Here is a 14,504-nt window from a genome sequence, read left to right on the forward strand (position 1 = left end):
AACATAAACTTTAACAAAGCAAGAAACCCAAAATTAGCATCTACTATTAATCTCTATTTTCTTGTATAAGAATATATCTATGGTGACATACTTGAATATATAAGAATATATCTAAGTATGTTACCAAATTGATCATGCAAAGCTTTTCTGTCGTCCAGTCTGACCTGAGAAATATACACACACAACAATAAACACTGCTCTATCAACTACACATTTCACCGATCTTTATTCTATCACTCGTTCTTACATTATTTAACAGCTTTCTTTCATCTCTTCATCAGCAATTATACCAGCTCTATTTCTGATCTTGCTTTTCCTTGCTTATTACAATTTTTATCCCTAACTGAGTCTATTAATTTTTGTCCTTTTCACTTCATCTTCCGTTGATTGTACTAACCTGATGATGTTCCCCCTGAAGTATGTAGGTATCTCTGACCAGGTAAGGTCAACGGATGATTTTTTTGTTTCCAGAATATTTTATTATTTTAGTATATATATTCAATTTGGAGTTCTCTTTAGTATGTCATTTAGTATTAATGTTTTTTCTATCTTCATCCCGGCTAGTATTATTTTACCAACATAGTACTAATGCAACCAAAGTGCAGTCTACACCATACCCACTTACATTTTTCTGTACGAGTCAAGATCCCCATACTAGTTTAAAAACTAACCTGTTAGTGCGTAGTTGCATATATCTGGCTACTAGAATCTTGGTATACAAGTATCTTGGGATACCTATCTTGGAGATAAAGACAGGTAATTTGTGATATATATTTTAACTTTCGAATTTTTATTATTTCTGTGCTCTTTTTCAGTCGGTGTAAAACTATTTCATTTGTTATTGGATCAACCCTATTATATATAGCCATTATATATTGAAATACTTCAAATTAAGTAGTAGAAATAAATGACAGACTTACTCACAATCTATTTATTTAGCAAGCGACGACCGGCTTCGACCACTACAGTGTTCTGGTCATCAGGTCACCGGTAAAGTACAATCTTTGTAAAGCCACGCCATCTTAATAGTAGACCTTGTACCGGAATGTAAGTACTGCTTATATTATTTTTAAACTAATTTCACCTTTACATTCAATAAAAAACCACCCCCACCTCAATTTTTAACTAATATAAGTAGTATTGGCACCTTCTGTACCATAACTGATGTAAGGTTTGGTTAAATTAGTAGTATTACAATATACGTAAGTTTCTTTGGTTTCTAGTATAGCACTAGTTCCAAAAAGTGTAGAAGTGCTACACTAAGTCGTTCCTTTGCAAGGTATAGTACTACACCAGTTCCATTGAAAAGTGTAGCAAAAAAAGTGTAACACCAGTGTCGATAAATCTACACCTTTTTCTGAGAGGGTGATCTCAGTATATGGCTAAATAAATTTAAAAAAATTAAAAAGCTTTTAGTAATTTTAAAAACTAAAGTACCTACAAATTTTAATTTAATTTAATTTTTTATTTTGTTGTAATTGAGTTGATAATTTTATTTCGTCGCTCATTTTTATATATTTAAAAAAAAAGACACCTAGCTAACAATAATATAGTTTATTTAAATTAAAAAAATAAAATCGAAAGTAAAAGAAAACAAAACAAAAAAATCTAAAGATAAACTAATCATAAAATAACCTGACTTTATTCTCAACTCAAGGTTAACCGTCCCTTTGTTTAGTGCCACAGTCATGATTTTCATTTAACACTAGCCAATGTAGCTTACACTCAACTACACTCGAAAGTGCTACACTAGAAAACAAAGGAACAGACCTACAATATGTAATTTTTTTAGCTTTATAAACATTGTGCTTTACCGGTGACCTGATGATGACCAGAAAACTGTAATGGTCGAAACTGGTCGTCGTTACTAAATAAATAGATTGTAAGTCTGTAATTTATTTCTACTACCCTGTTTGAAATGGACTCACACGAGCAAACAATTCAATATTTGAAATACTTCATTTACTGCAGGGAGAACTCCTCTTCTCGTATCACTACAACCTGTGGTGGGTCTTGGCCGACTGCACAACTTGCTTCCATCTCACACGATCTTCCATGATAGTTGGGTCGGTGGGTACGTGGGTAGCCTCATTGTTCTTAAATCTGACCATATGTTATCTTTCTTTCGCGTTTATGGACACCCTAAGGGCCTTCTCCTTGTCGGGGCCTCCTCCCAGATTAATTTGGCAAGGCGGTTCTTAGGGAGCCTATGGACATGGCAAGTCCATCTAAGCGTTGGGATTTAATTTTTTGGTCGACGCCGCTAGCGTTATATATCTGTTTGATCTCATTCTCATTCGGTATTAGTTAGTATTCGGGTCATGATAGGGTCCGAAGATCCTTTTGAGGGTTTTCTTCTCAAAAACATTGCTTTTGTCAGCGTCCACGTCTCACAGCTCTACATGAGCAGCGGTATGATTACTGTTTTATATATCCTGATTTTTAAGCTTTTTGTTATGTTCTTGGGTTTAATAGTGCTGTGTATCTATGAATTTATTTGCTACCTAAATTCTCCCTTTTATCTCTTCTGTGATATTGTTACATATCTGTGGTATTTGGCGCTTCGAGATATTTAATGGCCGCAGCACACTTCGGTATGTGTTATTTGTTATACGTCTTCGTTGTATTTGTCATTCGCCAGCGAATAACAAATACGCTACTCTACACTTATGGAGGCGAGCCAAACATGCCAAATATTTGCTTCATGCGTGTTTGGCAGAACCAAAATGGACGTGGACGTATTGACGGTCGCTGCAACTTATTTTTTACTTCCAGAAATAAATCCAGAAACTTCATTCCCTTTTCATTTGTCCACTCCATTTCACAATAGGTACACACTACAAATCAAAGCGTAATAGGTAAGATAGTTACGATATACAACACAAATTTGTCGAATTAGTGGTTCAAGAATAACGATAATTACAATAAAGTTATTCATTCAGCTTATTCGTGTCCTTTGAAGTGTGTCAAAAAACCGACAAGTGGACGGATAGACGTATTTGCTATTCGGGTATTTGCTTAAGCATGCGAATAGAGCAAGTAATTGACGAATGTACCCTCCACACTCTGTCTTATGCGGCCGGATGTGGCACATAACGAATAACATATAGCGAAGTGAGGTGCTGCCATAAAACGCTTCACTCGTCCAAAGTTATATTGGTCTATTGTTCCGTTTTGCCCTATTCTATCTGGTATGTTTTGTTTGTTAATGCACATGTATTTAGTTTTCTCTTTATTGTCCATTAGATAGGTTTTTGTCTATATCTCTATTTTGTTGAAAGTTTTTGTATAGTGACGGTCTACCCAACCCAACAGTGTCAATGTCGTCCGCGTAAGCTAGTAGTAATTTTGGTCCAAACAGTTCTGTTCATATTTGTGCTATTTTTACTACTTTTTCCAGGATTCTATTAAACAGGAGATGTTACAGTGCATCTCCTTGTTTTAAACCACCGGTTTTTTCAAACAATTCTGAGAGTTCGTTACATATCCGTACTCTGGATCTACAGCCATTTACACATTTTTTTGTTGTATTCTTGTCGAAAGTTTATGAAGAGATTATGAATAGTTCTATTGAATTCCCATCCTTTTCCAAGTAATTACCTTAATCCAAGTAAAAATATTATCTATGATCGATCTATTTTTCCTAATTCTGGCTTGGTATTCCTCTATGAATTTTCTACAAAAGGTGTTAGTCTATTTAATATGATATTCGACAAGATTTTTGCTATTAAGTAGGGAGAATCGTCTACAAATGAAGCACTTGGTTTTGTCTCTCTTTTTATGGATAGACAGAATGATTTAATAGTACCTATTTAGAAAACTATGGATTTCAATTTTTATAGGCAATATTTTATTCTTTTATGATGATTTAATGATGCTTTAGATAATTTCATTAATATAATTACATTTCCTTATCTGCCCGTAGTACCATATTTAACAGTCAATGAATGAGTAAATGAGAAGGTGACGTAATGTCGAAAACGCGCCAAGGATATTATAGTATTTGTATGAATGAATTCACAATGGCTGATTAATTAATTTATGACCCTAGTGACCGAATTTTAAATAAAAATGTGGTTTTTATTACTGTCGGAGAATAAATATTGTTTTTAATATAAAGTATTACATAGTACGTGAATTAGTTTTGTTCTATCATATCCTGTTACATCTACAGCATGGACGGGTATATAGTTCTTGGTTAAAAAAAAAAACAAAAATACAAACGACTGTTTTATTAAATAATTAATGGGGTGGAAAACTTGAACTAGGAAAATTGCTTGAGTTACAGCTGTGTAAGTTCGACAAGATTCATCAGCACACTCTCGTGATTATTTGCAGTAAGGAAAATATTTAAAGCAGTATTGTGTATATGTACATTTAAAATTTCAGTAAATATTAGCATGCAGATACTTCGCATGCATGCTCGATAGATTTTTCATTTGAGCTGGTTCGCCTTTTTGTGTATTTTGATATTATTTTAGTATTCTATTTCTGTGGTATGTGTTTATTGCACCAGATGTAAAATGTAGGTATTATTTCATGTAAGATAGGGGTTTTAATAGAGAGTCTCCGCTTTCCCTTATGTTTTCCTGTCTGAAAGCGAAAGCTCTCTATTCTATACGGGCAGTACTAAAGCCAATTTGAGTTGCACGTTAAGTTAAGATGTGAGAGGAATGCTACTGAGAAAAAAGGGAGTCCCTTGCTTTAGACTTTTTAAAATCCGCTTCAATGAGTGAAATATGTGAGATTTCAGCAACCGATCTAATTGGCTTATTATAGATCTTCCATTTACCATTATACAAGTCCTGCGGACTGATTGGGATCATTAAGACCTATTTGTGACAAGAGTCCCCTGCTCTTTCCCTTTTTGTTTAAAGACAGTACTCGTTGCTAAGTAATCTGTTGCCGACCAGAATGTAGCTTCGACTATTTTTTAAATAATTTTAAAACTGTTTTTCCTTGTTTAGTGTAGTGTTATGTACAAATTTTATGTTTATGACATTCTGCGATTGTTGGATAGCCCAAAAATGACGAAATGCCTACAGTTGATCAAAGTTTATTAAATTTTGTCTGAGTTTCAGTTTTAAAACTTCATTTCTCTTGGCTGTTAAAAAATGATATTACTGACTTCATTGTTCCCACTGTATTTGTGATGGACGATACATTAATAGAAGTTGAAAGGGAGTTGTTTAAAATATGCTACAACGGTCAATATCGATTCCTACACATTTTTTCGGATCTAAGTGCAGTTCTTTCAACAAGTTTAATATTATTTTTGCCAAGGCATTTCCTATCATGCGTTGTTCATCCTCTCTTTCTTGATTTTCGCTAATTGTTTTTGTTTTCTTAAGCGTCAATGAACTTAGGGGGAGGGCAGACGCAGACGCGAAGTCTGTTGCTTTCTCAAACACGCATGTCTGTTGTGTTATATACGTATAGGGCATAGCTTAGGTTACCTTACACTTTACCTCGTTCAGCAGTCTCTACTCCCCTTAAAACTGCAAACATTTTTCTCGTGGCAAGCGGGATGTGTTTGAAACTAACTACATTTGAACTACAAACATTTTAAATTTATATTTTTTTAAATTCTCGGGAGGCGCCATGACCCCCTCTCTGTATCCCCGCCGTTGCATTAGCCTCTGGTTTGTTCTGCGCCATTTCCCGTTAGCCTCGTTTATCGCACCAAAACTTTTCTCAAGGCATTCGTTCTTTAGGCCGTATTATCTAAGCTTCTTCGTTAACGTTTGTAACATTTTTCGAAGTTCCAGCTTTGAACGATTCAGAAATACTAAGTCATGTGCGAAACATATGCATTGTCTCTTATTAAAGATCGTGCCGCCTGTCTGTTGGAGAGAAAGTCTCCCTGTTTTAATTCTCTGTTGACGTTAAACGGATTTGAAAGACTTCCTTTTATCATGACTTTATTAGTATCATTTTAACTAATCGTATCAGTTTATCTGATATTCCTAGTAATTTCATTGCTTCGTATAGTCAGTTACGTGAGATGGAGTCGTAAGCATGTTTGAAATGAATAGAGCATATGCCAACTTACGATTTTGTTGTTTTGTAATAACTTTAGCATAAAAATTTGTTCTCTTCCCTGTCAGAAACCAGCCTGGTATTCTATTATCTCCGTATCGTAGGTTTTTTATTATACTTATAATTTCTACTATTTTATGTACCAATTCTAATAGTGCGATTCCTCAATTTTCAGACAGTTTTATCACTTTTATTGTGAATTGGACAGATGTGCTTAATTCCATTGCCCTGGTATTTTTAATTTTCCCATATTTTTATAATAAGTGATGGAGCTATCTTTTGCTGCAGTATATCTCTTCTAACTTTTAGTATTTCTGCTGGCACCGCTTTCTACTGCATTTTCATTTTTTATGTCTCTTATTACTTCTATTACCCCCTTCTCTGTCGGTTCTTGTTTCTTGTGTTCGTTGTTGCATTTGTTTTTATTCGGTTTTTATCGTTTAATAATTCATCGAAATACTCTGCCCATCTGTTTAATCTTTATTTCTACAAAACATTGTACTTTTATTTTGTGACACTCGGGTCTTTTTAACAACTTGATAACAATTTCTAACTTATTTTTGGACATAGTTATCTTCTATTATTTTTAGTTTTTTTTGTCCAGTAATTTTCTCTTCTTTTGTCTGCATAATTGTTTAGCTTCTCTCCTTTTGGTTTTATAACGCTCTACTTTTTTCTTTTTTCTAATATTTTCTATTTTTGCGTTGTTCCTTTACGCCTTGATTTTTTGCAGTTCTCATCAAATCAGTGCCACCTCTTTTCTTTTTCTGCTTTCCCAATGCTAAGGTCTGCCGCTTGTATAATGGCTGTTTGTATTGGTGTTGGTAATAGTCGAAATAAAAAACGTAATATATTCAAGCCAACATTTTATTATGTAAAACCTATGAGGAACTAAAGGTACAATATAATCAAATCCTTATAAATTTTACTAACAAAATTAGTTAAAGGAAGATTATGACCAATTGAAAAAGATAGATAAGTACTAAGTAACAATTGTTAGGATTATGGCATATTATCTTTATTTAATACAGTAATAAAAACGATAGACTACACTCAATATGTTTATTAACATTACTTATACATATCGATATACACACAGGGTGGCGTGATTCTTAGTATATGCCTATTGCTACGAAAATATCGATAGGACATCATACTTATTATTCACAATATATTATCGATTACTAAGAGGTAATGATTTTTTTTACAATCGAATATTTACTCGCTATAAAACTATCGATATTTATCGATTGCCTATTTATTTATTACTATCGACCGCAGTATCGATTAAATTGAATGACTACAACTAAGTTGATTAACACTATATAAGTTCACTCCACCCTGCATATTTCATTTAGGCTAAAAATCATGCCATACATCCTTAGGGCTCATTATAGTATAAAACGTATATAAGATATTTGCTCATTTAGCAAAGTCACCGACTTACAACTAAGCATACAGCTCCTTCTACCGATTTCTATGTATACTTAAAGGGGATGCAAATATCCCCGTCCAAAATGGACCGACCATGTCGAAGTGACCCTGCTGGTGGTCGCTAAGAGAATTGCCCTGTTATATATTTACCACTAAGAGGGACAATAGAAAAACAAAAATTATTGAAGAAATCAAATATGTGCATTTATAGTCTATATATTTGGTCAACAGCGAGGTTACATCACAGGTACGTTCATCGAGCAGATATTTTGACGTTTCTCTCTCTTGCAATGTGAAGAAAACTAATATAATGCCAAATATTCTATTTAATTTTGAACGCCAACATTGAAATACCTGTTAATTGCATCTATACACACAATTGTCACCTCAATACGTATCAATAATCGACTAAAACACTTTTGACGTTAGTGATATATCATATGTCAAACATATCACCATCAAGAGACGCACTATCACATTCTGATTCATAATTTGACACTAGTGACATTTGTTAGTCACTAATTATTAAAACTAGTGACATTGTGCTATTATAACTTGCCACGTGACCTTTTGATAAGCGATCATTTGTGATTTGTACGCGTTATATTTCAATGTGAGCATTTTTCTCATCCAGATGTGGATATCAATTACTAGTAATATAATAAACTACATACACATTTCATTGGACCTCTTTATAAAATACAATTTATACCATTTTTTAGTTAAGCAATAAGCAATTTTAAGAAACGTTTTTTAAATTATTTATCTCTTCTAACGACATTTTCTTCTCTTTTCCTATGAATAATTAACACTAACTATACAAAAAGAAAAAACACTCCTGAGTTTAAAGTGCACCCTGTTACTTTTACATATTCTAAACCTATAACTACTTATCGATATTATCACTCAAAATTCACTAAAAGTAACAATTACTTTGTTTGTTTATCAGGTTAACGGTCTTATAAGCATTTCAGTATATTTGTGAAAAAGTACTTATTGGTTATTAAAATGAATTATAATAGGGATGATCATTATGTGAATATTATGTTATTATTGCGGAATAGAATTTAAAATTATTACAATTATTAAATTAAAACAATTATTAAATAAAAAAATAAACACTTAAAATAAGTCAATGGAGACTCATACAAATTGTTCTAAAAAATTTGTGATATCTATTGAATTTAAATAATGTTGAAAATACTTATAAAATAAAAACAAAAGTGTTGGGGCACCTGCTATAGACAACAGTGAAGATAGTAGGGAGTAGTCATCAATTGTTAGTTCTCCAAACTGTGTCTCATGTGCTAATTTTATCAGCACATCATCAGCAGGAGCTGATGATGTGTATGAATTCATATACGAAACGTTTTCTAATAAAAGGATTTGAACTGTATTTAAAATTTCAAGTTTTCTTCATCAGACAGTTTAAAATTCGATTACCAAATATCACCCAAACAGACAGATAGAAGAAATTCAATAAAAACAAATAAAAGAAGAAATATTAAAAAATGCGTTAGTATAAATTTAGAAAAAGTAACGAATGAGTTTTTTATTTTAGCATTTTAGTAAACCAAGTACTTTTTCCCAAACAATACGAAATACAGGTCCAACTGTGTAAAAGCAACCATTTTAAACACATAATGCAAGATTAAGAAACTATTGTAGGCCATTTTACCGGTTGAAAACCCGATAATTTTACATTTTTTTTCGTTTTTTTTTATTATTTTATATTTTTTTGTATTTATAATTATTTTATCAAAAGTATAAAATACTGTAAAATATGATGAACACAACAATTCTCTTCTTCTCACGACTTTTTTTAAATTCTAAAACTACTATGTGCAGAGGAAGACTTATACAAATTTTTATCATGCACGAAAAATTCCCATTAATATAAGTAGCATATAAACTAAGAAAAAACACCACTATAATAATTATAACAAAATATATAACACTTTGAGCATTTTTTTTATATATTTCATGTGTCTGTTGTGATTGGTCCTCTAAATAAACATTTGGTTAGCTATTACCATTCATAGTTCCTCAGAAGCCATGAGTTTTATTCTTTTCAGGTTTTAACTTGATCCAAATCAGACCTTACCACAAGTCGTTTTTAAATGAAAAGCTTAAATATAAGAAAAGAGTACTTTATAAGAATAGAAGCATTTTTAGCAACAGAACTAACAATATGACACGAATGTTACCATTTTTACAGTACAGCTTTATAATTAAAGTAGAAATTAGAGAAACTAAGTTTGTCAGGATAATAAGTTATTGTTGCTGATTTTATTGTATTTTTACTTACATTGCCAACATTTCAAATGTTAAAGAATGACATCGTAGAGTTTATAGTTCAGACTTTCGTTAGAAGCACTGAATGTACTTTTTTTTTGATTAGCTCTTCAAATAAAGTTAATTTCACTTAGAACACCATTTAAGTAAAATGTGAGCAGAAATAATAAATAAAAGTGGCATCCCCTATATTTCACGATTACCATGAACCTTTAATGTATATTAAGAGACCAATACATCCAAGATGGCAACTTGAACAAAACGTATTAAACAAATCATCAGAGGATTTCTATTTAATTACTGAACATATTTGCCTTCATTTGGGAGCATTTAATCAACATAAGAACAAGCTTACAGTTATCAAAATTCCAATTGTTTTTACAGTTATTTTATTTTATTACTATCAACATGAATAAATAAATAGAAATCCTCCTAACAAAAGTCATTAATGAACATTTAACACACCAAAAGATTAGTTTTGTGTATAACTCAACAATATTAAAAAGAACTAACAATAAAAAGCACTTAAAACATATAAAAAGTAAAAGGATAAGATTTTTACACCATTTCTTTTCATTACATTTACATATATACAATAACACAATATTATAAAAAGCGTATTATGCGTTTTTGAACAGAATAACATAAATTTCTGTAGAAAAATAAGTTTTTAAAGGTCTATATGGATCCCACTCTAAACAGATGTCGATATATAATCATGAATTATCATTTCATATGATTTCTAAGTATGTAAAGTCTACTAAAACATGCCAAAAATTTGTTAGACCTTTATTATAAAGAATTAAACACCAAAATTTTGATATGTTTTGCGTTAGATAACAAATATATTCGTAGGTGTAGTGCTTTCCCTATAATTATTCAATATGAACTATAAAAATGAAAATCTAACCTAAAAATGCAAGTCTGTACTTAAGACTAAATAAAAATCGTAAGCTATAACAAATATTCAAAACGTGACTGTAGAGTCAAAGTGGACTCATCAAGATGCTATTTTTAGCATTGAAAAGATTCGTTTGACTCATGTAAATTACTTGTCTCATAGTCTCATTTTCAATTAATAGTACCACCCCAATCTTGTATATTTGTGGATGTTATTATCATCTACTGACTTGATAGCCATAACCCATGAACTAACATCAGCGAAAAACGGTTAATATATAATTATATACTCATATTCTTGCCTTAATTTGCAGGCATAACAACAATATGCTGTCATTTGACCCACAAGTGGAAATGACTCGTGATTTAACATAGTTACTAATGAGAGTTTGAAACTTTGAAATGACTTGGTGGTCACTTGGTAATTCTTTTAGGTAACCAATTTCTGAATTGTTATGAGTTTTATGATAGTTAAACCACTAAAGTAACAAAAATGAAAAGTGAAAACATTACACGAATGTGTTTCATATAAGCACCAGCGTTTGTTACTATGTAGATATTTTACCATCAATTTGATATGTGAAACTAGCAGTAACTTCATAGTTTTTAACCCTCAATGACTCATATGGTCACTAAAGTTTGTATTATATCATATAACATGAGGGTGTAACCTCATGTTCGAATGTAATATAATCCTCGTCATATAATTCATTCAAACTTTCGGCATAATTTTATTCGTCAGCACACAACGTCATTTGTAGGCACTAAGTTGGTATGCCATTTATTCTTGAACTGACTCACAAGGGTGCCATTGTTTCTTATGATGTGTCCGAATGTATCCATATTGAATAAGAGATGGAAAGAGTTCATGACTATCATTGACTTGGGTGGTTACTTTTGAGTCCGATTCTGTAATTAAGGACTGGACTTTAATTACGAGCCTAAAGGCGAGTCACTGAAGTATGACTGATTCATATGAACACCACTGTTTATGTATTGAGTTACAGTAGATTTGTTAAACAGTTAAACTAGATGTTTTTAACCCCTAAAATGGCTCATTTGATCACTACTTTTACTGTACTTATTACTGATTACTTAATATTTTGCAGCAACATTTAATATATCTAAGTCTGTACATGAGTCAGTTAAGTGGAAACTGAGTTTACACATTAATTTGAGTCAGAAGAGTTTTATAAATAGCATTATTTTCTATATCAATAGCGAAATGAACTCGAATATGCTTCTACAGTCTTGTATATAGCAGGTAGAGTGGGATAACTAATCTATGGTGACCTTATGAATAAATTTATATTATTCTTAGTAGTGGACCAGCGAGTCCGTATTAAATGAGCACTCCAACGCGATGGGAAAAAATTGAAGTGAACTACCCAGCAATAAAATACATAGTTCATCAAAAAAACCTTAGATGGTAAATCATATTTCAAATTATATGCCAGATGACGACTCTGTAATAAGTTTTGTATTTATAACTGAAAGAGTCTCGTTAATTTTCTTGATTGAAGTTAGGACTGTTTGATGGATCGTCAGTCCAAACGAAGATAAAAAAAAGCCAGATAAAACTCTGACGAAATTAAAGTTCTTAACTCACACACTTAAAATTGCATGACTTCAACTTAACAAAAACATTAAAAAAATTTAAAAAAAAAGAAAAACACCAGAAATATAGAATGTCTCATAAAAACAAAAGTTATTGCTTTTCAAATACCTCTAAATGTTTTGCTCTTTTTTCTTAAAGAAAATAAAAAAGAAGTAAGTAACCTACTTGAAAATTTCTAAACTAAAAAGTATGCGGTATACGGAAAAAATCAGGTGTTATCACAAAGATTTTTATCACCAAAAAATTCAAAAAGAGACATTATTAAAAGTATCTGACAAGTAACTAAAAACAAGTGAATCCTTGCAAACTATAAACGATAACAAAAACTATTATTCTATCCCCTAAATGATCAAATCACAGCTAATTATTATTTATCAATTCATAAATACAGGGTGTGTAACTACTAGTGAGTGATCAAATTTCGAAAAAACAAAAAAGTTATTCAAAAATCAATTACAATTAATGTAAGTAATAAAACACGACTGGTAAACATAACATCTTTGTGTTTGTTGTATTTTTGAACTCAAGGATTGCTTCAGAGAACGAAAATGATCGCAGGGTAAAATAACCTACTTTTTCCTATTAGTGTTTTCGAGACCGAAAATTTAAGATAATAACAGGATCATTTTATAATTTTGCTAGAAGAATTTAGCAACAGTTCTGATTTTTGAAAACAAAAATATAACAAATAACTGAGAAGATGTTTCGCCCTTTTGAGTCACTCATTAGTCTCTCCTATACTCGGAATTCTTCTATACAATTCTAAACACACCCTTTACTACAAATCGCATTTACTCTTACAAAATCTATAGTTTACTTAACGATTTGCTGCTAAATTCCTTCTCAGTTGAGACACTCTCCGCCTGAGGAATTCCTGCTTCTTTTTTAATTCATCGAAGTGTTTCGAATATTTCGTGGATGTGTTGGTGAGGAAATCGCAATATTGAGCTGCCTCTCTGAGGATCACCACTTTGGCGGCTCTCTCTTTCTTGCTAACTTCGGGAACCAATACTCGCAGATCTTCAAAAGCGTTGCGCAGGTCGATTCTTCGCTGCCTCTCCATGTTATTGTGTAAGCTTCTCTTCTCGGATGGTTCTGGTTCGCTATCGCTGCTGTTTCCGTATTGTCTGCGTTTGTATGGAGTGCTAACTGGTGTTCTGTATTGCCGAGTCTTTTTCCCACTCCTAAACAACAAAAGAAGTATATGAATTAAAATTTTAGAAGTACTAAATACGACAAGAGTGCATACATTTTAAACATCATGCAATAATATTTAGGAAAATATTGGAATAAAAGATATATTGAAGAAAATTGGATAAAACATAAACATCAATAAAAGATCTAAAATTATTTGAATAAATGATTTGCAAAAGAGTGAACCAATAAATAAAACACCGCCACAACTTAAATATTCAATTTACCTTGTGGTTTCCACGGGTTTTCTTTTAATAGGTGAAGCCTCTGGAGTGGCTGTTTTCCTAACGGGCATGATAGTCTTGATGCCTTGAGTTTGAGCTGATATTCGCTTCTTGGATATAGCAGTTGCCATACGCATCTGGATCTGTTGGCGATCCTTCGTCGATGGATTATTGGGGAAAGAAAACACCGACTTGTTTGTGAACGGAAACTTATCGTTGACATTGACAACATCTATTTCCTCCTCTGTAATGAAAAAAAAAAAAAATAAATTAGTGATTATATCGGACAATCAGGTAAATTACTTTATCAAAGATAAACTGGTGGTAATGTTATACGAGTTTTAAGAAATAAAAGTGTTCAGTAAAAGTTATTTAAACACTCAGTTAAAATAACTAAATAGTATCATCCAACAACAGAAAACTTTTAGTAACAGAATCTCATAGTTTTCAAATTTCTTTAATAAAATAGTTTGCTGCATATTTATTTTTTAAAACGTTGTACATACATTCTTAGTTATCTCATCGGTAAAAAGCAATTACGAAGATAATAAATAACATAATTAACATCTTGTGCAGTAGTACTTTAACATTTGCTTCAGAATTCGCATTCAGTTTATTGACTTCTAGAACGAGAGCGGGTGGAACAGCAAATAAGTCCGTTTTAGTCCAGGAACAGATGCTACAATAGTACTAAAATCCAATATGATTCGTCACACTTCAATAAACAGTTAATCGTTCATGACTATTTTCTCTATCATAGGTTTATTTTCCGTTACTTCTGTGATATATCCGATCCTTAT

General features: G+C 31.9%; 1 protein-coding gene across 2 annotated transcripts in view; it reads right to left on the reverse strand.

Moving 5' to 3' along the window:
* Window positions 1-6,888: 6,888 nt before the first annotated feature.
* Window positions 6,889-14,504, reverse strand: part of LOC140448514 (uncharacterized) — a 116,102-nt gene continuing 108,486 nt past the window's right edge. For both annotated transcript variants that reach the window (XM_072541600.1, XM_072541608.1), the window contains exons 3-4: window positions 13,708-13,948; window positions 6,889-13,470 (exon numbers count right to left, since the gene is read on the reverse strand). In XM_072541600.1, the coding sequence (XP_072397701.1) occupies window positions 13,104-13,470; window positions 13,708-13,948 (608 nt within the window). In that variant the 3' untranslated portion in view covers window positions 6,889-13,103. The remainder of the gene's footprint in view (window positions 13,471-13,707; window positions 13,949-14,504) is intronic.

Source organism: Diabrotica undecimpunctata, chromosome 1 (genome assembly GCF_040954645.1).
Source record: "Diabrotica undecimpunctata isolate CICGRU chromosome 1, icDiaUnde3, whole genome shotgun sequence".
NCBI lineage: Eukaryota > Metazoa > Arthropoda > Insecta > Coleoptera > Chrysomelidae > Diabrotica > Diabrotica undecimpunctata.